General features: G+C 46.0%; 1 protein-coding gene across 3 annotated transcripts; it reads right to left on the bottom strand.

Annotated features, from left to right (window-relative positions):
- Positions 1-1,651: 1,651 nt before the first annotated feature.
- LOC127918165 (prominin-1-A-like) lies at positions 1,652-22,656 on the bottom strand. Of its 3 annotated transcripts, XM_052501443.1 has the most exons (8): positions 22,569-22,656; positions 20,466-20,483; positions 13,662-13,715; positions 13,474-13,554; positions 13,180-13,248; positions 11,038-11,127; positions 9,989-10,104; positions 1,652-2,177 (listed from the first exon to the last, which is right to left on the bottom strand). In XM_052501443.1, the coding sequence occupies exons 1-8, from the start codon at positions 22,581-22,583 to the stop codon at positions 2,159-2,161; spliced, it is 462 nt and encodes a 153-aa protein (XP_052357403.1). In that variant the 5' UTR covers positions 22,584-22,656; the 3' UTR covers positions 1,652-2,158. The 3 variants fall into 3 exon arrangements, with proteins under 3 accessions (XP_052357403.1, XP_052357405.1, XP_052357404.1); XM_052501445.1 differs by lacking the exon at positions 11,038-11,127; XM_052501444.1 differs by lacking the exon at positions 20,466-20,483.
- Between the last annotated feature and the right edge of the window lie 1,420 nt (positions 22,657-24,076).

The following is a 24,076-nucleotide window of genomic DNA, read 5'->3' as shown; positions in this document are numbered from 1 at the left end:
AAATGGTAACATTATAAAAGTGTAGAGGGCCGAGAGAGCTGCCCACATGCGGAACACCACAGGTGCATGTTTATCAATAATAATTGGAAGAAGCAATTTCATAAACTCATCAGTGCAGCGTCTGGATGCTCCTTATTAATCACATCAGACCAACAAATATTTTGAAACAGTGGAGGCTCCTCAAAGGAGGAAGGGGAGGACCATCCTCCTCAGTGAATTTCATAAAAATATAGATTTTTAAACATTTCAAAAGTTATCCTTTTTAGATAAAACTATACTAAATATATTCATATTTCACCAAACAATTGATTAGAACACACTGTTTTGCAATGAAGGTCTACAGTAGCCTCAACAGCACTCTGTGTAGCCGGAGGACAGCTAGCTTCCGTCCTCCTCTTGGTACATTGACTTCAATACAAAACCTAAGAGGCTCATGGTTTTCACCCCATTCCATAGACTTACACACTAATTATGAAAACTTCAGGAGGATGTCCTCCAACCTATCGGAGCTCTTGCAGTATGAACTGACATGTTGTCCACCCAATCAAAGGATCAGAGAATGAATTTAGTACTGAAAGCACAAGCTACAGCTAGCTAGCACTGCAGTGCATAACATGTGGTGAATAGTTGACTCAAAGAGAGAGAAAGACAATAGTTGAACAGTTTTCAACAAATGTATTTCTTTAAAAAATGAAGGAGAGGCAAGAGAGAGACAGAGCGAGAGAGTGTCATTTTTTTCACTTTCAGTTTCACTTACTTAGCTAGCAAATGCAGCTGGCTCGTTTAGCCTACTGAAACACCCTGCTCAAATAGAGGAATGCTCTGTTAGCTAGCTGGCTATAACAGAGGGATGTAGCTAACTGGGGAGGAGATGCACTGAGGAGGAGATGCACTGCAGTACTTAATGCAGCTGGCTAGTTTAGCCTACTGAAACACCCTGCTCAAATAGAGGAATGCTCTGTTAGCTAGCTGGCTATAACAGAGGGATGTTATGTTAGCTAACTGGGGAGGAGACGCACTGAGGAGGAGATGCACTGCAGTACTTATATATATATATAAGTTAAGTATATATATATATATATATAGTACTTAATGCAGCTGGTGGCCACACCAGATTCTGACTGTTACTTTTGATTTTGACCCCCCTCTTTGTTCAGGGACACATTATTGCATTTCTGTTAGTCACATGTCTGTGGAACTTGTTCAGTTTATGTCTCAGTTGTTGAATCTTGTTATGTTCATACAAACATTTACACATGTTAAGTTTGCTGAAAATAAACACATTTGACAGTGAGAGGACGTTTTTTTGTTTGTTGCTGAGTTTATGTATAGATGGACGGACAGACGGACAGCAGGACGAAAGACAGTGGAGACGGTGTAACTCAGCGAACTGACATCTTTATTCACAGATTCAGAGCCTGAAGTGACATCAGTCGTGACATCACAGTCCTGACATCACCGATATGACATCACAGATATGACATCAAAGTCAATGCGATGGTTACAAGCTGTCAAACAACAAGCAGCTAGCGTCCGCTAGCTAACATGCTAACATGGTTTTGTATCTAGTGTCTGCTAACATGCTAACATGGTTTTGGTAGCCAGTGTCTGCTAACATGCTAACATGGTTTGGTAGCTAACATGGTTTGTATCTAGTGTCTGCTAACATGCTAACATGGTTTGGTAGCCAGTGTCTGCTAACATGCTAACATGGTTTTGTATCTAGCGTCTGCTAACATGCTAACATGGTTTGGTAGCTAGCGTCCGCTAACATGCTAACATATTATATTAAAAATATATAAAACTTTCAAAGGTGTTGAAAGCGTATAAAATGTACAAGTCGTTGAGACGAGTCAGTGGTTCCAGCTGAGTAGAAACAAACACAACACTTGTCTATAATAACTCTGATATATCAAATCAACTATATAGAAATTATCCACCAACATGTTCACACAGGTGTAATGTTCAGAAACTACGGTGACGTCAGACAGAACTAGTGATGTGATTGGGCGATGGAACGTACAGGGCATCATTTGGGCTACTGTAATTGGCTGGCAGCTAAGGTCCTTATCCAATCAGGTTGTTGTGGGGCGGAGATCAGCAGAGTTCTGTCTTCTTGGGTTGTTGTTGTTTTGTTCTCTTTCCCACCTTTGTTTCTCTACCAGTTTTCTTGGCCCCTGAGGAAGAGAACAGAACATTTATTAACAGCATCAAAATACACAAGGAGTGAGGGAGGGAGAGAGGAGGAGGGGAGAGACGAGAGGGGAGGAGAGAAGAGGGGAGGAGAGGAGAGGAGGAGAGAGGAGAGGAGGAGAGAGGTAGAGAAGGAGAGAAAGAATAAAAGAGAGACCAATGACAGAAAGAGAAGGACAAAGAGATGCTTCGTGGTGCTCTAATCAGTTTGTGTGGGACTCGGGGACTAGGAGACTAGGAGGCTAGGGGACTAGGGGCCTAGGAGACTAGAAGACTAGGGGACTAGGAGACTGGGAGGCTGGGAGACTGTCTTCTTCTTCTACCAGTTTTCTTGGCCCCTTAGGTAGAGAACAGAACATTTACCATTATTAACAGCATCAAAATACACAACGAGTGAGGGAGGGGAGAGGGTAGGGGAGGGGAGGAGAGAAGAGGGGAGGGGAGAAGAGAGAGGAGAGGGGGAAAGGAGGAGAGAGGTAGAGAAGGAGAGAAAGAATAAAAGAGAGACCAATGACAGAAAGAGAAGGACAGAAGAGATGCTTCGTGGTGCTCTAATCAGTTTGTGTGGGACTAGGAGACTAGGAGGCTAGGGGACTAGGGGCCTAGGAGACTAGAAGACTAGGGGACTAGGAGGCTAGGGGACTAGGGGCCTAGGAGACTAGAGGACTAGGAGACTAGGAGGCTAGGGGACTAGGAGACTGGGAGACTAGGAGACTGGGAGACTAGGGGACTGGGAGACTAGGGGACTAGGAGACGGTATCAGTAGAAGTGGACTGGGACTAGGAGACGGTATCAGTAGCAGTGGACTGGGAGACTGTATCAGTAGCAGTGGACTAGGAGATGGTATCAGTCCCCGGCTGTTCCCAAACTCCACGGCACAGGATCTCTTGACAATCCTGTAGCATTCTTGAGGGGCCTTGGTGTTTCTGATACTGACTTCCTCTCCTGGGTGCTCGACTTGGCTGAGTCATAGTTGCGGTATGTCTGCCTGAGGTCTGTGCTGCCCGGCTCAACCCGGCTCCTGTACGCTCTGTTGCCGGTTACGGGTGGCTATCAGACAGAGGGCGGCCAGGCTCGGTGGGTAAGCCCCACCGCTTGCCTCTCTTCCCTGGGTCACTCGTCTTTTCAGTTCACTGCAGCTAGCTACTGGAACGAGCTGCAACAAACACTCATCAAACACTTATCTCAATCTCTTCATTAAAAGACTTAATCATGGACACTCTTACTGACAGTTGAGGCTGATGTATTGTTGTCTCTACCGGTGCTGGGTGCCGGCCGGTTACCGTCTTACCGCCTTAACCGAGTGAGGCTCGTTGTGACAACAGTACCCCCAAGTGGCCAATCAGGGTACGTCACTGATCACTGAGCCTTGGTACCCAGAGTGGGCCGGGCTTTAGGCAAACCATGGCACAATACAGTTTCTTCAACCTTGAGTTCCGCAATGTTCACGGGTTTCAAAACGTGTGTCTCCTGCATGTGAGTTCAATGAAAAGGGTCGCTTCTCCATGTTCGGACTCACAAGAGTGGTGGTTATTTTTCCAATTCCAATCTCTCCCAGTCCACAAAGTGGTGTCCCACCCCTTCAGAGTCATGGGAGGCTCGCTGTCTGCTCTGACCAATGGCGGGCATGCACAGTGTCGCCCTGGATCATACGAATAGTAGCCTCTGCAGGGTCCGCAACAGCCAGATGTTCTGGGTTTTCAGGGGAAATGGAGAGAGCGACTATGACGTGACTTCTGCTTTTGGACATTAACAAGGCATCACTCCAAGGTGACACTCATTTACTAGATTGGTTGAACAGAACAGAACCTCCCCGACAGTTATTTTTCTTCTCGTCAAAACCAGTATGTAGGGGACCTAGTTTCTGGCTTTTCTTTTTTATGCCTGCTAAGTTAGGTTACGTGAACAGTGATGTCGGGGTACAGGCTACAACTTGTTGTTCGTCTTTCCGCGCTTCTGCAGCGTCATCAGGTCGACTATTCCCGAGGCTTCAGCGCCTGTTTTGAGGGAGGAAATATCCCCCCGTCTCCAGAAGCAGGCAAAATCCGTTGAAGATCCAAGATGGCTGGTGCAGCCGGTATTTCCTGGTTCCGAAAAGGGAGAGTACTTTACGTCCCATTCGAGACCTATGTGCCCTCAGCAAGCACCTCAGAGTCTACAAACTCAAAATGCTCACAAGCCGCCTCCGGAGTCGTCGAGGGAGCAAGAAATGTAACACACATCCAATCTACTGTCCTGTATTCAGTCTCTAGTCTTCCAAAGAAACCAGAAAAGTTACCTGTCTGACTCCACATCAGCGCATTCTGTTTCTAGGTCCTGAGCTAGACTCACTTGCATATCATGCTTTTCTATCCCCACAGAGGGTGTCTGAGTTCCGGTTCTGCTCAGCCAAACTTTGGTTATGTCACAAAGGGCGTTGTTGCCCGTGCCTACTCCCTACTTCTACTAGGGACAATGGCTTCTGTGATGTAAGTTGTTCCCCTTGGGCTATTGTTCATGTGGCCCTTCCAGCGCTGAGTGCTAACCGCTCACCTGGATGCATTTCGCAGCCTAAGCCGGTCACTTTGGGTGTCAGGTCTATGGGCCATGAACCAGTGCTGGGACCCTCTGCTATTGTCAGGGGGCTCCCATGGACTCAGTTGTATCCCACAAGGTGATCACAACAGACACATTCCCCTGAGGGCGGGGTGCGCTGTTGAAAGGCAACTTCTGGGGGTATCAGGTGTGGATCGCACTGCATATCAATTACCCAGAGATCCTACCGGTATATCTGACACTAAGGCGCTTTCCCCTGAGGGTGGGTCTGGGGCAACCGATTCTGGGGGTATCAACATTGGTGTGGATCGCACTGCATATCAATTACCCAGAGATCCTACCGGTATATCTGACACTAAGGCGCTTTCCCCTGAGGGTGGGGTGCGCTGTTAGAAAGGCAACCGATTCTGGGGGTATCGACATTGGTGTGGATCGCACTGCATATCAATTACCCAGAGATCCTACCGGTATATCTGACACTAAGGCGCTTTCCCTGAGGGTGGGGTGCGCTGTTAGAAAGGCAACCGATTCTGGGGGTATCGACATTGGTGTGGATCGCACTGCATATCAATTACCCAGAGATCCTACATATGTTAGAAAGGCATTCTGGGGGTATCGACATTGGTGTGGATCGCACTGCATATCAATTACCCAGAGATCCTACCGGTATATCTGACACTAAGGCGCTTTCCCTGAGGGTGGGGTGCGCTGTTAGAAAGGCAACCGATTCTGGGGGTATCGACATTGGTGTGGATCGCACTGCATATCAATTACCCAGAGATCCTACCGGTATATCTGACACTAAGGCGCTTTCCCTGCTTTGGTCGGGCCAGTGGTGGCGTGCATCAACGGGGACGGGGAGAGACTACCTCCTCAACTTGGATCGCTCCCTATTGCTGGGAGCAGTGTGCACATGCTGTCACTTCAGGAAACACATGTCCCCGGTTGCCTCAATTTGGGTGCAGATTAGCCTCCACTCTCAGGGGTGGTGTTCTCCCAGATAAGGGAAATCTTCAGCAGGGCCGACATAGATCTTCAGACATCACATTACACAACTTGCATTGTCGTCTGGTTTTCCTCGATGAGGGAGTCGAGCACTTCACTGGCCTCGGATCCTCCTTTACACATTTCCTCCTGTGAAGCTGATTCGGCCGTCGTTGGAGAGGGTGCGCCTCAGGGGCTTGCTGTTGACTCTTGTGGCTCCCCATTGGTCCAAGCCACCTTGATTTGTGGAGATCATTCACCTGTTGTGGTGGGGTCCAGTGGCAACTCCCACTATGCAGGGATCGATTATCCCATGGATAGGTTATCCCAGGTACACCGGCAGGTTTGGCAGGTTGTCTGTCATGTCTGCGTCGTGATTTGTTGGGAGAGTTGTCTGCCTGTCATGTGATTTGTTGGGAGAGTTGTCTGGCATGTCTGCGTCGTGATTTGTTGGGAGAGTTGTCTGTCATGTCTGCCTCGTGATTTGTTGGGAGAGTTGTCTGTCATGTCTGCCTCGTGATTTGTTGGGAGAGTTGTCTATCATGTCTGTCTGTCATGTCTGTCTGTGATTTGTTGGGAGAGTTGTCTGGGAGAGTTGTCTGTCATGTCTGCCTCGTGATTTGTTGGGAGAGTTGTCTGGCATGTCTGCCTCGTGATTTGTTGGGAGAGTTGTCTGTCATGTCTGCCTCGTGATTTGTTGGGAGAGTTGTCTGTCATGTCTGCCTCGTGATTTGTTGGGAGAGTTGTCTGTCATGTCTGCCTCGTGATTTGTTGGGAGAGTTGTCTGCCTCGTGATTTGTTGGGAGAGTTGTCTGCCTCATTTGTCTGCCTCGTGATTTGTTGGGAGAGTTGTCTGCCTCGCATGTCTGCCTCGTGATTTGTTGGGAGAGTTGTCTGTCATGTCTGCCTCGTGATTTGTTGGGAGAGTTGTCTGTCATGTCTGCCTCGTGATTTGTTGGGAGAGTTGTCTGCCTCGTGATTTGTCTGCATGTCTGCGTGATTTGTGATTTGTTGGGAGAGTTGTCTGCCTCATGTCTGCCTCGTGATTTGTTGGGAGAGTTGTCTGTCATGTCTGCCTCGTGATTTGTTGGGAGAGTTGTCTGCGTGTTTGTCTGGGAGAGTTGTCTGCCTCGTGATTTGTTGGGAGAGTTGTCTGCTCATGTGTTTGTCATGTCTGCCTCGTGATTTGTTGGGAGAGTTGTCTGCCTCATGTCTGGGAGAGTTGTTGGTCTGATTTGTTGGGAGAGTGTCTGCCTCGTGATTTGTTGGGAGAGTTGTCTGCCTCATTTGTCTTGTCTCGTGATTTGTTGGGAGAGCTGTCTGTCATGTCTGCCTCGTGATTTGTTGGGAGAGTTGTCTGGCACGTCTGCCTCGTGATTTGTTGGGAGAGTTGTCTGGCATGTCTGCCTCGTGATTTGTTGGGAGAGTTGTCTGGCATGTCTGTCTGTTTGTTGGGAGAGTTGTCTGTCATATCTGCCTGATTTGTTGGGAGAGTTGTCTGGCATGTCTGTCTGTCATTTGTTGGGAGAATTGTCTGCAGAGTGTCTGCCTCGTGATTTGTTTGTCTGGGAGAGAGTTGTCTGGCATGTCTGCGTCGTGATTTGTTGGGAGAGTTGTCTGGCATGTCTGTCGTGTTGCCTCGTGATTTGTTGGGAGAGTTGTCTGCCATGTCATGTCTGCCTCGTGATTTGTTGGGAGAGTTGTCTATCATGTCTGGGTCATGTCTGCCTCGTGATTTGTTGGGAGAGTTGTCTATCATGTCTGTCTGTCATGTCTGCCTCGTGATTTGTTGGGAGAGTTCTGTCGTCGCCTGATTTGTTGGGAGAGTTGTCTGGCATGTCTGCCTCGTGATTTGTTGGGAGAGTTGTCTGCCTCGTGATTTGTCTGCCTCGTGATTTGTTGGGAGAGTTGTCTGCCTCATTTGTCTGCCTCGTGATTTGTTGGGAGAGTTGTCTGGCATGTCTGCCTCGTGATTTGTTGGGAGAGTTGTCTGGATGTTGTCTGGCATGTCTGCCTCGTGATTTGTTGGGAGAGTTGTCTGTCTGTCATTTGTTGGGATCTGCCTCGTGATTTGTTGGGAGAGTTGTCTGCCTCGTCATGTCTGCCTCGTGATTTGTTGGGAGAGCTGTCTGCCTCGTGATTTGTCTGCCTCGTGATTTGTTGGGAGAGTTGTCTGCCTCTGATTTGTTGGGAGAGTTGTCTGCCTGCCTCGTGATTTGTTGGGAGAGTTGTCTGGCATGTCTGCCTCGTGATTTGTTGGGAGAGTTGTCTGTCATTTGTCTGGCATGTCTGCCTGCCTCGTGATTTGTTGGGAGAGTTGTCTATCTGTCTGTCATGTCTGCCTCGTGATTTGTTGGGAGAGTTGTCTGTCTGCATTTGTCTGCCTGTCGTGATTTGTTGGGAGAGTTGTCTGTCATGTCTGCCTCGTGATTTGTTGGGAGAGTTGTCTGTCATGTCTGCCTCGTGATTTGTTGGGAGAGTTGTCTGGCACGTCTGCCTCGTGATTTGTTGGGAGAGTTGTCTGGCACGTCTGCCTCGTGATTTGTTGGGAGAGTTGTCTGGCATGTCTGCCTCGTGATTTGTTGGGAGAGTTGTCTGTCATATCTGCCTCGTGATTTGTTGGGAGAGTTGTCTGTCATGTCTGCCTCGTGATTTGTTGGGAGAGTTGTCTGTCATGTCTGCCTCGTGATTTGTTGGGAGAGTTGTCTGCCTCGTGATTTGTTGGGAGAGTTGTCTGGCATGTCTGCGTCGTGATTTGTTGGGAGAGTTGTCTGGCATGTCTGCCTCGTGATTTGTTGGGAGAGTTGTCTGTCTGCCTCGTGATTTGTTGGGAGAGTTGTCTGTCATGTCTGCCTCGTGATTTGTTGGGAGAGTTGTCTGGCATGTCTGCCTCGTGATTTGTTGGGAGAGTTGTCTGGCATGTCTGCCTCGTGATTTGTTGGGAGAGTTGTCTGTCATGTCTGCCTCGTGATTTGTTGGGAGAGTTGTCTGGCATGTCTGCCTCGTGATTTGTTGGGAGAGTTGTCTGTCATGTCTGCCTCGTGATTTGTTGGGAGAGTTGTCTGGCATGTCTGCCTCGTGATTTGTTGGGAGAGTTGTCTGTCTGTCATTTGTCTGCATGTCTGCCTCGTGATTTGTTGGGAGAGTTGTCTGTCATGTCTGCCTCGTGATTTGTTGGGAGAGTTGTCTGTCATGTCTGCCTCGTGATTTGTTGGGAGAGTTGTCATGTCTGCCTCGTGATTTGTTGGGAGAGTTGTCTATCATGTCTGCCTCGTGATTTGTTGGGAGAGTTGTCTGTCATGTCTGCCTCGTGATTTGTTGGGAGAGTTGTCTGCCTCGTGATTTGCTGGGAGAGTTGTCTGCCTCGTGATTTGTTGGGAGAGTTGTCTGCCTCGTGATTTGTTGGGAGAGCTGTCTGCCTGCCTCGTGATTTGTTGGGAGAGTTGTCTGTCATGTCTGTCTGTCATGTCTGCCTCGTGATTTGTTGGGAGAGTTGTCTGTCATGTCTGTCTGTCATGTCTGCCTCGTGATTTGTTGGGAGAGTTGTCTGCCTCGTGATTTGTTGGGAGTTGTCTGCCTCGTGATTTGTTGGGAGAGTTGTCTGCCTCGTGGGATTTGTTGGGAGAGTTGTCTGTCTCTGCCTCGTGATTTGTTGGGAGAGTTGTCTGTCATGTCTGCCTCGTGATTTGTTGGGAGAGTTGTCTGAGTTTGTTGGGAGAGTTGTCTGTCATGTCTGCCTTGTGATTTGTTGGGAGAGTTGTCTGTCTCGTGATTTGTTGGGAGAGCTGTCTGCCTCGTGATTTGTTGGGAGAGTTGTCTGCCTCGTGATTTGTTGGGAGAGCTGTCTGCCTCGTGATTTGTTGGGAGAGTTGTCTGTCATGTCTGTCTGTCATGTCTGCCTCGTGATTTGTTGGGAGAGTTGTCTGTCATGTCTGTCTGTCATGTCTGTGATTTGTTGGGAGAGTTGTCTGTCTCGTGATTTGTTGGGAGAGCTGTCTGCCTCGTGATTTGTTGGGAGAGCTGTCTGCCTCGTGATTTGTTGGGAGAGTTGTCTGCCTCGTGATTTGTTGGGAGAGTTGTCTGCCTCGTGATTTGTTGGGAGAGCTGTCTGTCATGAAGAGAACCCACCGTTGTTTTCCCTTTGTGGTCATGTGAAACCAGATCCTAGTCACTGCTGTGTGTGTGTGTGTGTGTGTGTGTGTGTGTGTGTGTGTGTGTGTGTGTGTGTGTGTGTGTGTGTGTGTGTGTGTGTGTGTGTGTGTGTGTGTGTACCTACTCTTCAAACACATCCTCCGTATCCATCCTCCTGTAGTACTTGGCCAGTTTGACTGACAGGATGATGCTGGGAACCAGGAACACACAGCAACCACCCAGACCGAACCAGAACGTGTTCTAGAACACAGAGATATATAACATTAACCCAGACCGAACCAGAACGTGTTCTAGAACACAGAGATATATAACATTAACCCAGACCGAACCAGAACGTGTTCTAGAACACAGAGATATATAACATTAACCCAGACCGAACCAGAACGTGTTCTAGAACACAGAGATATATAACATTAACTCAGACCGAACCAGAACGTGTTCTAGAACACAGAGATATATAACATTAACCCAGACCGAACCAGAACGTGTTCTAGAACACACAGCAACCACCCAGACCGAACCAGAACGTGTTCTAGAACACAGAGATATATAACATTAACCCAGACCGAACCAGAACGTGTTCTAGAACACACAGCAACCACCCAGACCGAACCAGAACGTGTTCTAGAACACAGAGATATATAACATTAACTCAGACCGAACACACACAGCACATACCGACAAACACACACAGCACATACCGACAAACACACACAGCACATACCGACACACACACAGCACATACCGACAAACACACACAGCACATACCGACAAACACACACAGCACATACCGACAAACACACACAGCACATACCGACAAACACACACAGCACATACCGACAAACACACACAGCACATACCGACAAACACACACAGCACATACCGACACACACACAAACACCGACACACACACACAGCACATACCGACAAACACACACAGCACATACCGACACACACACAAACACCGACACACACACACAGCACATACCGACAAACACACACAGCACATACCGACAAACACACAAACACAGACAGCACACACACAGCACATACCGACAAACACACAAACACAGACAGCACACACACAGCACATACCGACAAACACAGACAGCACACACAAACAGCACACACTGACACACACAGACACACACCGACAGCTCCTGTGTATCTTACCACTGAGTCGACTATGAAGCTGCAGGCAACGATCTCCATGGAGTCAATGAGGTTAGTGATGGGCTTACACTGAGACACCTCCCCTGTCAGCTAGGATACATTACATTATGGAGGAGAGGTTACTGATGGGCTGACACTGAGACACCTCCCCTGTCAGCTAGGATACATTACATTATGGAGGAGAGGTTAGTGATGGGCTGACACTGAGACACCTCCCCTGTCAGCTAGGATACATTACATTATGGAGGAGAGGTTAGTGATGGGCTGACACTGAGACACCTCCCCTGTCAGCTAGGATACATTACATTATGGAGGAGAGGTTAGTGATGGGCAGCTGACACTGGAGACACCTCCCCCTGTCAGCTAGGATTACATTATGGAGGAGAGGTTAGTGATGGGCTGACACTGAGACACCTCCCTGTCAGCTAGGATACATTACATTATGGAGGAGAGGTTAGTGATGGGCTGACACTGAGACACCTCCCCTGTCAGCTAGGATACATTACATTATGGAGGAGAGGTTACTGATGGGCTGACACTGAGACACCTCACCTGTCAGCTAGGATACATTACATTATGGAGGAGAGGTTAGTGATGGGCTGACACTGAGACCTCTCCCTGTCAGCTAGGATACATTACATTATGGAGGAGAGGTTAGTGATGGGCTGACACTGAGACACCTCCCCTGTCAGCTAGGATACATTACATTATGGAGGAGAGGTTACTGATGGGCTGACACTGAGACACCTCCCCTGTCAGCTAGGATACATTACATTATGGAGGAGAGGTTAGTGATGGGCTGACACTGAGACACCTCCCCTGTCAGCTAGGACACATTACATTATGGAGGAGAGGTTACTGATGGGCTGACACTGAGACACCTCCCAGCTGTCAGCTAGACACCTCCCCTGTCAGCACATTACATTATGGAGGAGAGGTTACTGATGGGCTGACACTGAGACACCTCCCTGTCAGCTAGGATACATTACATTATGGAGGAGAGGTTACTGATGGGCTGACACTGAGACACCTCCCCTGTCAGCTAGAGACACCTACATTACATTATGGAGGAGAGGTTACTGATGGGCTGACACTGAGACACCTCCCCTGTCAGCTAGGATACATTACATTATGGAGGAGAGGTTACTGATGGGCTGACACTGAGACACCTCCCAGCTGTCAGCTAGGATACATTACATTATGGAGGAGAGGTTACTGATGGGCTGACACTGAGACACCTCCCCTGTCAGCTAGGGGCTGATACATTACATTATGGAGGAGAGGTTAGTGATGGGCTGACACTGAGACACCTCCCCTGTCAGCTAGGATACATTACATTATGGAGGAGAGGTTACTGATGGGCTGACACTGAGACACCTCCCTGTCAGCTAGGACACATTTCATTATGGAGGAGAGGTTAGGACTGGAGGGACTGGAGGAGAGGTACAGATCTAGCTAAACAGAACAATATTGTACAGAATAATATTAGAGATAATTATTTATTTCAGCATTTATTTTCTTTCATCACATTCCCAGTGGTTCAGAGGTTTACATACACTCAATTAGTATTTGGTAGCATTGCCTTTAAATTGTTTAATTTGGGTCAAATGTTTTGGGTAGCCTTCCACAAGCTTCCCACAATAAGTTGGGTGAATTTTGGCCCATTCCCCTGACAGAGCTGGTGTAACTGAGTCAGGTTTGTAGGCCTCCTTGCTCAAACACGCTTTTTCAGTTCTGCCCACAGATGTTCTATTCTCTCTACTATTATTCTGACATTTCATATTCTTATAATAAAGTGGTGATCCTAACTGACCTAAACCAGGGAATTTTTACTAGGATTAAATGTCAGGAATTTAAATGTATATATATATATACACACTAGCATTCAAAAGTTTGGGGTCACTTAGAAACATCCTTGTTTTTGAAAGATTAACATTAAACATTAAATTGATCAGCAATACAGTGTAGACATTGTTAATGTTGTAAATGACTATTGTAGCTGGAAACGGCTGATGTTTAATCGAATATCTACATAGGAGTACAGAGGCCCATTATCAGCAACCATCACTCCTGTGTTCCACTGCCTTCTAGTGACCCCTGAACTTCAGAACGGCAGTATATAACTCTAACTTGATAACTTACAGAGTTTTTGACCCAGTCTGTGTACTGTCTGAAGTATCCAACCAGGCTCTGCATGTAGACATCTCTCTCCTGCAGGACAACGAGAGGTTGTTTAGAGTGTCTGTCTGTCTCTGTCTGTCTGTCTGTCTGTCTGTCTGTCTGTCTGTCCGTCCGTCCGTCCGTCCGTCCGTCCGTCCGTAGTGCCCTGTTTAACCACGCGTGAAGCGTTGTGTCTGTCCGTCTGTCTGTCTGTCTGTCCGTAGTGAAGCATTGTGTCTGTCCGTCCGTCCGTCCGTCCGTCCGTAGTGCGTTTACCTGTTTAACCACGCGTGAAGCGTTGTGTGTGATGAGGTACTCTGCTTCGTCGATGGCACTAAGGACGTTAGTCACCTTCACCTGAGAGAGACAGGTGAGTTAGGGTGTGTGTGCGTGCTTGCTTGCGTGTGTGTGTGTGTGTGTGTATGTGTGTGCGTGGGTGTGTGTGTGAGTGTGTGTGTCCTCACAGGTAGTTCCTCAGCTGTCCTCTGCAGTAGCCGGATGCTCTGGCTGAGGGTGCTCTGGAAGAGAGGAGGAGGCCATGTTTCAGATAGGTCTAGTTACTGAAGAGGGCCATGTTTCAGATAGGTCTAGTTACTGAAGAGGGCCATGTTTCAGATAGGTCTAGTTACTGAAGAGGGCCATGTTTCAGATAGGTCTAGTTACTGAAGAGGGCCGTGTTTCAGATAGGTCTAGTTACTGAAGAGGGCCATGTTTCAGATAGGTCTAGTTACTGAAGAGGGTCATGTTTCAGATAGGTCTAGTTACTGAAGAGGGCCATGTTTCAGATAGGTCTAGTTACTGAAGAGGGCCATGTTTCAGATAGGTCTAGTTACTGAAGAGGGCCATGTTTCAGATAGGTCTAGTTACTGAAGAGGGCCATGTTTCAGATAGGTCTAGTTACTGAAGAGGGCCATGTTTCAGATAGGTCTAGTTACTGAAGAGGGCCATGTTTCAGATAGGTCTAGTTACTGAAGAGGGTCATGTTTCAGATAGGTCTAGTTACTGAAGAGGACCGTGTTTCAGATAGGTCTAGTTACTGAAGAGGGCCGTGTTTCAGATAGGTCTAGTTACTGAAGAGGACCATGTTTCAGATAGGTCTAGTTACTGAAGAGGGCCATGTTTCAGATAGGTCTAGTTACTGAAGAGGGCCATGTTTCAGATAGGTCTAGTTACTGAAGAGGGTCATGTTTCAGATAGGTCTAGTTACTGAAGAGGGTCATGTTTCAGATAGGTCTAGTTACTGAAGAGGGCCGTGTTTCAGATAGGTCTAGTTACTGAAGAGGGCCATGTTTCAGATAGGTCTAGTTACTGAAGAGGGCCATGTTTCATTCACCCATTCCCGAGTACCACAGAGTATTACAACACACACCGAGTACCACAGAGTATTACAACACACACCGAGTACCACAGAGTATTACAACACACACCGAGTACCACAGAGTATTACAACACACACCGAGTACCACAGAGTATTATAACACACACCGAGTACCACAGAGTATTACAACACACACCGAGTACCACAGAGTATCACAACACACACCGAGTACCACAGAGTATCACAACACACACCGAGTACCACAGAGTATCACAACACACACCAAGTACCACAGAGTATTACAACACACACCAAGTACCACAGAGTATTACAACACAAATACACAACACTGTTCAGAACAACACCATTATTGAATGAGTAGGTGTGTCCAAACCGTTGACTGGTATATACACACACACAGAAAGTACACCCTTGACTGGTATATATACACACACAGAAAGTACACCCCTTGACTGGTATATACACACACACAGAAAGTACACCCCTTGACTGGTATATACACACACACAGAAAGTATACCCCTTGACTGGTATATACACACACACAGAAAGTACACCCCTTGACTTATTTTATATTTAGTTGTCTTACAATTTAAATTCAAAATGGATTAAATAGACGTTTTATTCTCACCCATCGATACACAAAACCCCATAATGACACATTGAAAACATGTTTTGAGAAATGTTAGAACATTTATTGAAAATGAAATACAGAAATATCTAATGTACATTAGTATTCACACCCCTGAGTCAATACTTAGTAGAAGCACCTCTGGCAGTGATTACAGTTTTCTGGTTGAGTCTCGAAGAGAGATTACAGCTGGGAGTCTTTATGGGTGAGTCTCTAAGAGTGATTACAGCTGGGAGTCTTTCTGGGTAAGTCTCTAAGAGTGATTACAGCTGAGAGTCTTTCTGGGTAAGTCTCTAAGAGTGATTACAGCTGGGAGTCTTTCAGGGTAAGTCTCTAAGAGTGATTACAGCTGTGAGTCTTTCTGGGTAAGTCTCTAAGAGTGATTACAGCTGTGAGTCTCTCTGGGTAAGTCTCTAAGAGTGATCACAGCTGTTAGTCTTTCTGGGTAAGTCTCTAAGAGTGATTACAGCTGGGAGTCTTTCTGGGTAAGTCTCTAAGAGTGATCACAGCTGTTAGTCTTTCTGGGTAAGTCTCTAAGAGTGATTACAGCTGTGAGTCTTTCTGGGTAAGTCTCTAAGAGTGATTACAGCTGGGAGTCTTTATGGGTAAGTCTCTAAGAGTGATTACAGCTGGGAGTCTTTCTGGGTAAGTCTCTAAGAGTGATTACAGCTGGGAGTCTTTATGGATAAGTCTCTAAGAGTGATTACAGCTGTGAGTCTTTCTGGATAAGTCTCTAAGAGTGATTACAGCTGGGAGTCTTTCTGGATAAGTCTCTAAGAGTGATTACAGCTGGGAGTCTTTCTGGGTAAGTCTCTAAGAGTGATTACAGCTGGGAGTCTTTCTGGGTAAGTCTCTAAGAGTGATTACAGCTGTGAGTCTTTCTGGGTAAGTCTCTAAGAGTGATTACAGCTGTGAGTCTCTCTGGGTAAGTCTCTAAGAGTGATCACAGCTGTTAGTCTTTCTGGGTAAGTCTCTAAGAGTGATTACAGCTGGGAGTCTTTCTGGGTAAGTCTCTAAGAGTGATCACAGCTGTTAGTCTTTCTGGGTAAGTCTCTAAGAGTGATTACAGCTGTGAGTCTTTCTGGGTAAGTCTCTAAGAGTGATTACAGATGGGAGTCTTTATGGGTAAGTCTCTAAGAGTGATTACAGCTGTGAGTCTTTCTGGATAAGTCTCTAAGAGTGATTACAGCTGGGAGTCTTTATGGGTAAGTATCTACGAGTGATTACAGCTGGGAGTCTTTCTGGGTAAGTCTCTAAGAGTGATTACAGCTGGGAGTCTTTATGGATAAGTCTCTAAGAGTGATTACAGCTGTGAGTCTTTCTGGATAAGTCTCTAAGAGTGATTACAGCTGGGAGTCTTTCTGGATAAGTCTCTAAGAGTGATTACAGCTGGGAGTCTTTCTGGGTAAGTCTCTAAGAGTGATTACAGCTGTGAGTCTTTCTGGATAAGTCTCTAAGAGTGATTACAGCTGGGAGTCTTTCTGGGTACGTCTCTAAGAGTGATTACAGCTGTTAGTCTTTCTGGGTAAGTCTCTAAGAGTGATTGCAGCTGGGAGTCTTTCTGGATAAGTCTCTAAGAGTGATTACAGCTGGGGGTCTTTCTGGGTAAGTCGCTAAGAGTGATTACAGCTGGGAGTCTTTCTGGATAAGTCTCTAAGAGTGATTACAGCTGGGAGTCTTTCTGGATAAGTCTCTAAGAGTGATTACTGCTGGGAGTCTTTCTGGATAAGTCTCTAAGAGTGATTACAGCTGGGAGTCTTTCTGGATAAGTCTCTAAGAGTGATTACAGCTGGGAGTCTTTCTGGGTAAGTCTCTAAGAGTGATTACAGCTGGGAGTCTTTCTGGATAAGTCTCTAAGAGTGATTACAGCTGGGAGTCTTTCTGGATAAGTCTCTAAGAGTGATTACAGCCGTGAGTCTTTCTGGGTAAGTCTCTAAGAGTGATTACAGCTGTGAGTCTTTATGGGTAAGTCTCTAAGAGTGATTACAGCTGGGAGTCTTTCTGGATAAGTCTCTAAGAGTGATTACAGCTGGGAGTCTTTCTGGATAAGTCTCTAAGAGTGATTACAGCTGGGAGTCTTTCTGGATAAGTCTCTAAGAGTGATTACAGCTGGGAGTCTTTCTGGATAAGTCTCTAAGAGTGATTACAGCTGGGAGACTTTCTGGGTAAGTCTCTAAGAGTGATTACAGCTGGGAGTCTTTCTGGATAAGTCTCTAAGAGTGATTACAGCTGGGAGTCTTTCTGGATAAGTCTCTAAGAGTGATTACAGCTGGGAGTCTTTCTGGATAAGTCTCTAAGAGTGATTACAGCTGGGAGTCTTTCTGGATAAGTCTCTAAGAGTGATTACAGCTGGGAGTCTTTCTGGGTAAGTCTCTAAGAGTGATTACAGCTGTGAGTCTTTCTGTATAAGTCTCTAAGAGTGATTACAGCTGTGAGTCTTTATGGATAAGTCTCTAAGAGTGATTACAGCTGTGAGTCTTTATGGATAAGTCTCTAAGAGTGATCACAGCTGGGAGTCTTTCTGGATAAGTCTCTAAGAGTGATTACAGCTGGGAGTCTTTCTGGATAAGTCTCTAAGAGTGATTACAGCTGGGAGTCTTTCTGGATAAGTCTCTAAGAGTGATTACAGCTGTGAGTCTTTCTGGATAAGTCTCTAAGAGTGATCACAGCTGGGAGTCTTTCTGGATAAGTCTCTAAGAGTGATTACAGCTGTGAGTCTTTATGGATAAGTCTCTAAGAGTGATTACAGCTGGGAGTCTTTATGCATAAGTCTCTAAGAGTGATTACAGCTGGGAGTCTTTCTGGATAAGTCTCTAAGAGTGATTACAGCTGGGAGTCTTTATGGATCAGTCTCTAAGAGTGATTACAGCTGGGAGTCTTTCTGGATAAGTCTCTAAGAGTGATTACAGCTGGGAGTCTTTCTGGGTAAGTCTCTAAAGGTGATTACAGCTGTTAGTCTTTCTGGGTAAGTCTCTAAAGGTGATTACAGCTGGGAGTCTTTCTGGATAAGTCTCTAAGCTCTTTCCACACCTGGATTGTGCAACGTTTGCCCATTGTTCTTTAAAATATTCTTCAAGCTCATTGGTTGTTGATCGTTGCTTGACAACCATGTTCAGGCTTTTATCCTGAAAAACTCCCTCATCGTTAACAATTACAAGCATACTCATAACATGATGCAGCCACCACTATGCTTGAAAATATTGGTTGTCCAGGATCTTTTCACAGATGTTCAGGTAGATTTAAGTCAAGAGTGTAACTATTGTTGCCACAAGGCACTAAAGTCATACTGAAAACATGCACCCCGTTGGCAACAAGACACTAAAGTAATACTCCAAAACATGCATCCTGTTTGCAACAAGGCACTAAAGTAATACTGAAAACATGCATCCTGTTTGCCAACATTCCACTAGATGTTGGAACATTGCTGCTATAACAGCCTCCACTCTTCTGGGAAGGCTTTCCACTAGATGTTGGAACATTGCTGCTATAACAGCCTCCACTCTTCTGGGAAGGCTTTCCACTAGATGTTGGAACATTGCTGCTATAACAGCCTCCACTCTTCTGGGAAGGCTTTCCACTAGATGTTGGAACATTGCTGCTATAACAGCCTCCACTCTTCTGGGAAGACTTTCCACTAGATGTTGGAACATTGCTGCTATAACAGCCTCCACTCTTCTGGGAAGGCTTTCCACTAGATGTTGGAACATTGCTGCTATAACAGCCTCCACTCTTCTGGGAAGGCTTTCCACTAGATGTTGGAACATTGCTGCTATAACAGCCTCCACTCTTCTGGGAAGGCTTTCCACTAGATGATGGAACATTGCTGCTATAACAGCCTCCACTCTTCTGGGAAGGCTTTCCACTAGATGATGGAACATTTCTGCTATAACAGCCTCCACTCTTCTGGGAAGGCTTTCCACTAGATGATGGAACATTGCTGCTATAACAGCCTCCACTCTTCTGGGAAGGCTTTCCACTAGATGTTGGAACATTGCTGCAGGGACTTGCTTCCATTCGGCCACAAGAGCGTTAGTGAGGTTGGGCGATTCGGCCTGGGTCACAGTCGGGGTTCCAATTCATCCCAAATTCGCTCGATGGGGTTGAGGTCAGGGCATCGTGCAAGCCAGTCAAGTTCTTCCACACCGATCTCGGCAAATCATTTCTGTATGGACCTCACTTTGTGCACTGGAGCATTGTCATGCTGAAACAGGAAAGGTCCTTCCCCAAACTGTTACCACAAAGTTGGGAGAACAGAATCATCTAGAATGTCATTGTATGCTGTAGCGTTAAGATTTCCCTTCACTGGAACTGAGGGGCCCGAACCATGAAAAGCAGCCTATCACCATTATTCCTCCTCCACCAAACTTTACAGTTGGCACTATGCATTGGGGCAGGTATCGTTCTCCATGTATCCGCCAAACCCAGATTCGTCCGTCAAACTGCCAGATGTTGAAGCGTGATTCATCACTCCAGAGAACGTGTTTCCACTGCTCCAGAGTCCCAATGGCCGTGAACTTTACACCACTCCAGACGACGCTTTTTCTGGCATCGCGCACAGTGATCTTAGGCTTGTGTGCCGCTGCTCGGCCACGGAAACCCATTTCATGAAGCTCCCGAGGAACAGTTGTTGTGCTGACGTTGCCTCCAGTGTGGATCTCGGTAGTGGCGTTGTTCAGCACTCTGCTGATCCGTTCTGTGAGCTTGTGTGGCCTACCACTTTGCGGCTTAGCCGTTGTTGCTCCTAGACGTTTCCACATCACAATAATGAACATTCTACTGACAGTTTTCGTCTATGCATGGTTGGGTGCGCAATTTTATACACCTGTCAGCAACGGATTGAAATAGCCAAATCCACTAGTTTGACGGGGTGTCCACATACTTTTGTATATATATATATATATATAGTGTAATTGTATGTGTGGGGTACAGAGATGAGGTAGTCATTCCAAAACCATGTTAAACACTATTATCGTACACAGACTGGGTCTATGCAACTTATTATGTGACTTGTTCAGCACATTTTTACTCCTGAACTTATTAAGGCCAGAACAACAAAGGGTTTGAATACTTATCGACTCAAGACGTTTCAGCTTTTCATTTGTAATTACTTTTGTAAACATTTTGAAAAAACAACAACATTATTCCACTTGGATATTATGGGCTATTGTGTCACTGATACAACATCTAAATGTTAAAATCCATTTTAAATTCAGGCTGCAACACAACAGCAAAGTCAAGGGGTAGTTTCTGAAGCTCTGTGTAGAAATATACACAAACTACACACAGACACCAAGCTTACCCGCGCTCGGACAAATTTCTGGGCCACCATTTATATGTGAATATTAGTGAGAAAGAAAGACAAGGAGAGAAGCCGAGGGAGGGAGAGAAGAAATGAGAGAGAGAGAGAGAGAGAGGGGAGGGAGGGAGGGAGGGAGGGAGGGAGGGAGGGAGGGAGGGAGGGAGGGAGGGAGGGGGAGGGAGGGAGGGAGAGAGGGAGAGAGAACAGCAGGAACGTTGAGGAAGAACAGAAATCAGTCAAGCTGTCTCTTACCAGGTAATTGGGAGAAAGACTGTTTACATGTGAGTGTGTATATGTGAGTACGTGTGTGTGTGTGTATGTGAGTACGTGTGTGTGTGTATGTGAGTGTGTGTATGTGAGTGTGTATATGTGAGTACGTGTGTGTGTGTATGTGAGTGTGTGTATGTGAGTGTGTATATGTGAGTACGTGTGAGTGTGTATATGTGAGTGTGTATATGTGAGTACGTGTGTGTGTGTATGTGAGTGTGTATATGTGAGTACGTGTGTGTGTGTATGTGAGTGTGTATATGTGAGTACGTGTGTGTGTGTATGTGAGTGTGTATATGTGAGTACGTGTGTGTGTATGTGAGTGTGTATATGTGAGTACGTGTGTGTGTGTATGTGAGTGTGTATATGTGAGTACGTGTGTGTGTGTATGTGAGTGTGTATATGTGAGTACGTGTGTGTGTGTATGTGAGTGTGTATATGTGAGTACGTGTGTGTGTGTATGTGAGTGTGTATATGTGAGTACGTGTGTGTGTATGTGAGTGTGTATATGTGAGTACGTGTGTGTGTGTATGTGAGTGTGTATATGTGAGTACGTGTGTGTGTATGTGAGTGTGTATATGTGAGTACGTGTGTGTGTGTATGTGAGTGTGTATATGTGAGTACGTGTGTGTGTGTATGTGAGTGTGTATATGTGAGTACGTGTGTGTGTGTATGTGAGTGTGTATATGTGAGTACGTGTGTGTGTGTATGTGAGTGTGTATATGTGAGTACGTGTGTGTGTATGTGAGTGTGTATATGTGAGTACGTGTGTATGTGTATATGTGAGTACGTGTGTGTGTATGTGAGTGTGTATATGTGAGTACGTGTGTGTGTATGTGAGTGTGTATATGTGAGTACGTGTGTGTGTGTATGTGAGTGTGTATATGTGAGTACGTGTGTGTGTGTATGTGAGTGTGTATATGTGAGTACGTGTGTATGTGAGTGTGTGTATGTGAGTATGTGTGTGTGTGTATATGTGAGTACGTGTATGTGTGTTTGTGTGAGTGTGTATATGTGAGTATGTGTGTGTGTGTATGTGAGTGTGTATATGTGAGTACGTGTGTGTGTGTTTGTGTGAGTGTGTATATGTGAGTACGTGTGTGTGTGTATGTGAGTGTGTATATGTGAGTACGTGTGTGTGTGAGTACGTGTGTGTGTGTATGTGAGTGTGTATATGTGAGTACGTGTATATGTGAGTACGTGTGTATGTGAGTACGTGTGTATGTGAGTGTGTATATGTGAGTACGTGTGTGTGTGTGTATGTGAGTGTGTATATGTGAGTATGTGTGTGTGTATGTGAGTGTGTGTATGTGAGTGCGCGTCGGGGTGTGTGGGTTTACCATGGCCTGCTCCATAGGGTGATTGTGTATATGTGAGTACGTGTGTGTGTGAGTGCGCGTCGGGGTGTGTGGGTTTACCATGGCCTGCTCCATAGGGTGAGTGTGTATATGAGTGCGCGTCGGGGTGTGTGGGTTTACCATGGCCTGCTCCATAGGGTGAGTGTGTATGTGAGTGTGTATATGTGAGTACGTGTGTATGTGAGTGTGTAGTGTGTGGGTTTACCATGGCCTGCTCCATAGGGTGAGTGTGTATATGTGAGTACGTGTGTATATGAGTGTGTAGTGTGTGGGTTTACCATGGCCTGCTCCATAGGGTGAGTGTGTGTGTGAGTGCGCGTCGGGGTGTGTGGGTTTACCATGGCCTGCTCCATAGGGTGAGTGTGTATATGTGAGTACGTGTGTATGTGAGTGCGCGTCGGGGTGTGTGGGTTTACCATGGCCTGCTCCATAGGGTGAGTGTGTATATATGAGTGCGCGTCCGGGGTGTGGGGTTTACCATGGCCTGCTCCATAGGGACGACCTGTTCTTTGTGGATCTGTCGTATGCTGCTGGCATGACCCTTCAAAGCATTCTCTAGAGCTCCCCGCGGCTACACACAAACACACAGGACGTAGTAGCATTAGCATGTAGCCTCACCATATCCATATTAACACACAGGACGTAGCATTAGCATTTAGCCTCACCATATCAATATTAACACACAAGACGTAGCATTAACATTTAGCCTCACCATATCCATATTAACACAGGACGTAGCATTAGCATTTAGCCTCACCATATCCATATTAACACACAGGACGTAGCATTAGCATTTAGCCTCACCATATCCATATTAACGCACAAGATGTAGCATTAGCATTTAGCCTCACCATATCCATATTAACACACAGGACATAGCGTTAGCATTTAGCCTCACCATATCCATATTAACACACAGGATGTAGCATTAGCATTTAGCCTCACCATATCCATATTAACACACAAGACGTAGCATTAGCATTTAGCCTCACCATATCCATATTAACACACAAGATGTAGCATTAGCATTTAGCCTCACCATCTCATATTCACACACATTAGCATTTAGCCTCACCATATCAATATTCACACACAGCATTAGCATTTAGCCTCACCATATCCATATTAACACACAGCATTAGCATTTAGCCTCACCATCTCATCCACACAGCATATTACCGTACAACAGCATTAGCATTTAGCCTCACCAAATTATTAACACACAGGACGTAGCATTAGCATTTAGCCTCACCATATCAATATTCACACACAGCATTAGCATTTAGCCTCACGTATCAATATTCACACACAGCATTAGCATTTAGCCTCACTGTATCAATATTCACACACAGGACGTAGCATTAGCATTTAGCCTCACCATATCCATATTAACACACAAGATGTAGCATTAGCATTTAGCCTCACCATCTCAATATTCACACACAGCATTAGCATTTACCCTCACCGTATCAATATTCACACACAGCATTAGCATTTAGCCTCACCATATCAATATTCACACACAGGACGTAGCATTAGCATTTAGCCTCACCGTATCAATATTCACACACAGCATTAGCATTTAGCCTCACCATATCAATATTCACACACAGGACGTAACATTAGCATTTAGCCTCACCGTATCAATATTCACACACAGCATTAGCATTTAGCCTCACCATATCAATATTCACACACAGGACGTAGCATTAGCATTTAGCCTCACCATATCAATATTCACACACAGCATTAGCATTTAGCCTCACCATATCAATATTCACACACAGGACGTATCATTAGCATTTAGCCTCACCATATCAATATTCACACACAGGACGTAGCATTAGCATTTAGCCTCACCATATCAATATTCATTTGGAGGCCTATATCATGTTACAGGGTCTATATCATGTTACAGGGTCTATATCTATATCTAGGGGTAAGATCTAGGGGTTAGGGTCCAGGGGTTAGGGTCTAGGGCGTAGG

This window comes from Oncorhynchus keta, unplaced genomic scaffold (genome assembly GCF_023373465.1).
Source record: "Oncorhynchus keta strain PuntledgeMale-10-30-2019 unplaced genomic scaffold, Oket_V2 Un_contig_1346_pilon_pilon, whole genome shotgun sequence".
NCBI lineage: Eukaryota > Metazoa > Chordata > Actinopteri > Salmoniformes > Salmonidae > Oncorhynchus > Oncorhynchus keta.
This window is presented reverse-complemented; position numbering and strand designations above follow the sequence as displayed.

Coding starts and splice junctions, on each gene's coding strand:
- LOC127918165 (XM_052501443.1), bottom strand. Junction 13,249..13,473: donor CTTCACGCGTGGTTAAACAG/GTAAACGCACTA, acceptor GTTGTCCTGCAG/GAGAGAGATGTCTACATGCA. Junction 11,128..13,179: donor CAGACTGGGTCAAAAACTCT/GTAAGTTATCAA, acceptor AATGTATCCTAG/CTGACAGGGGAGGTGTCTCA.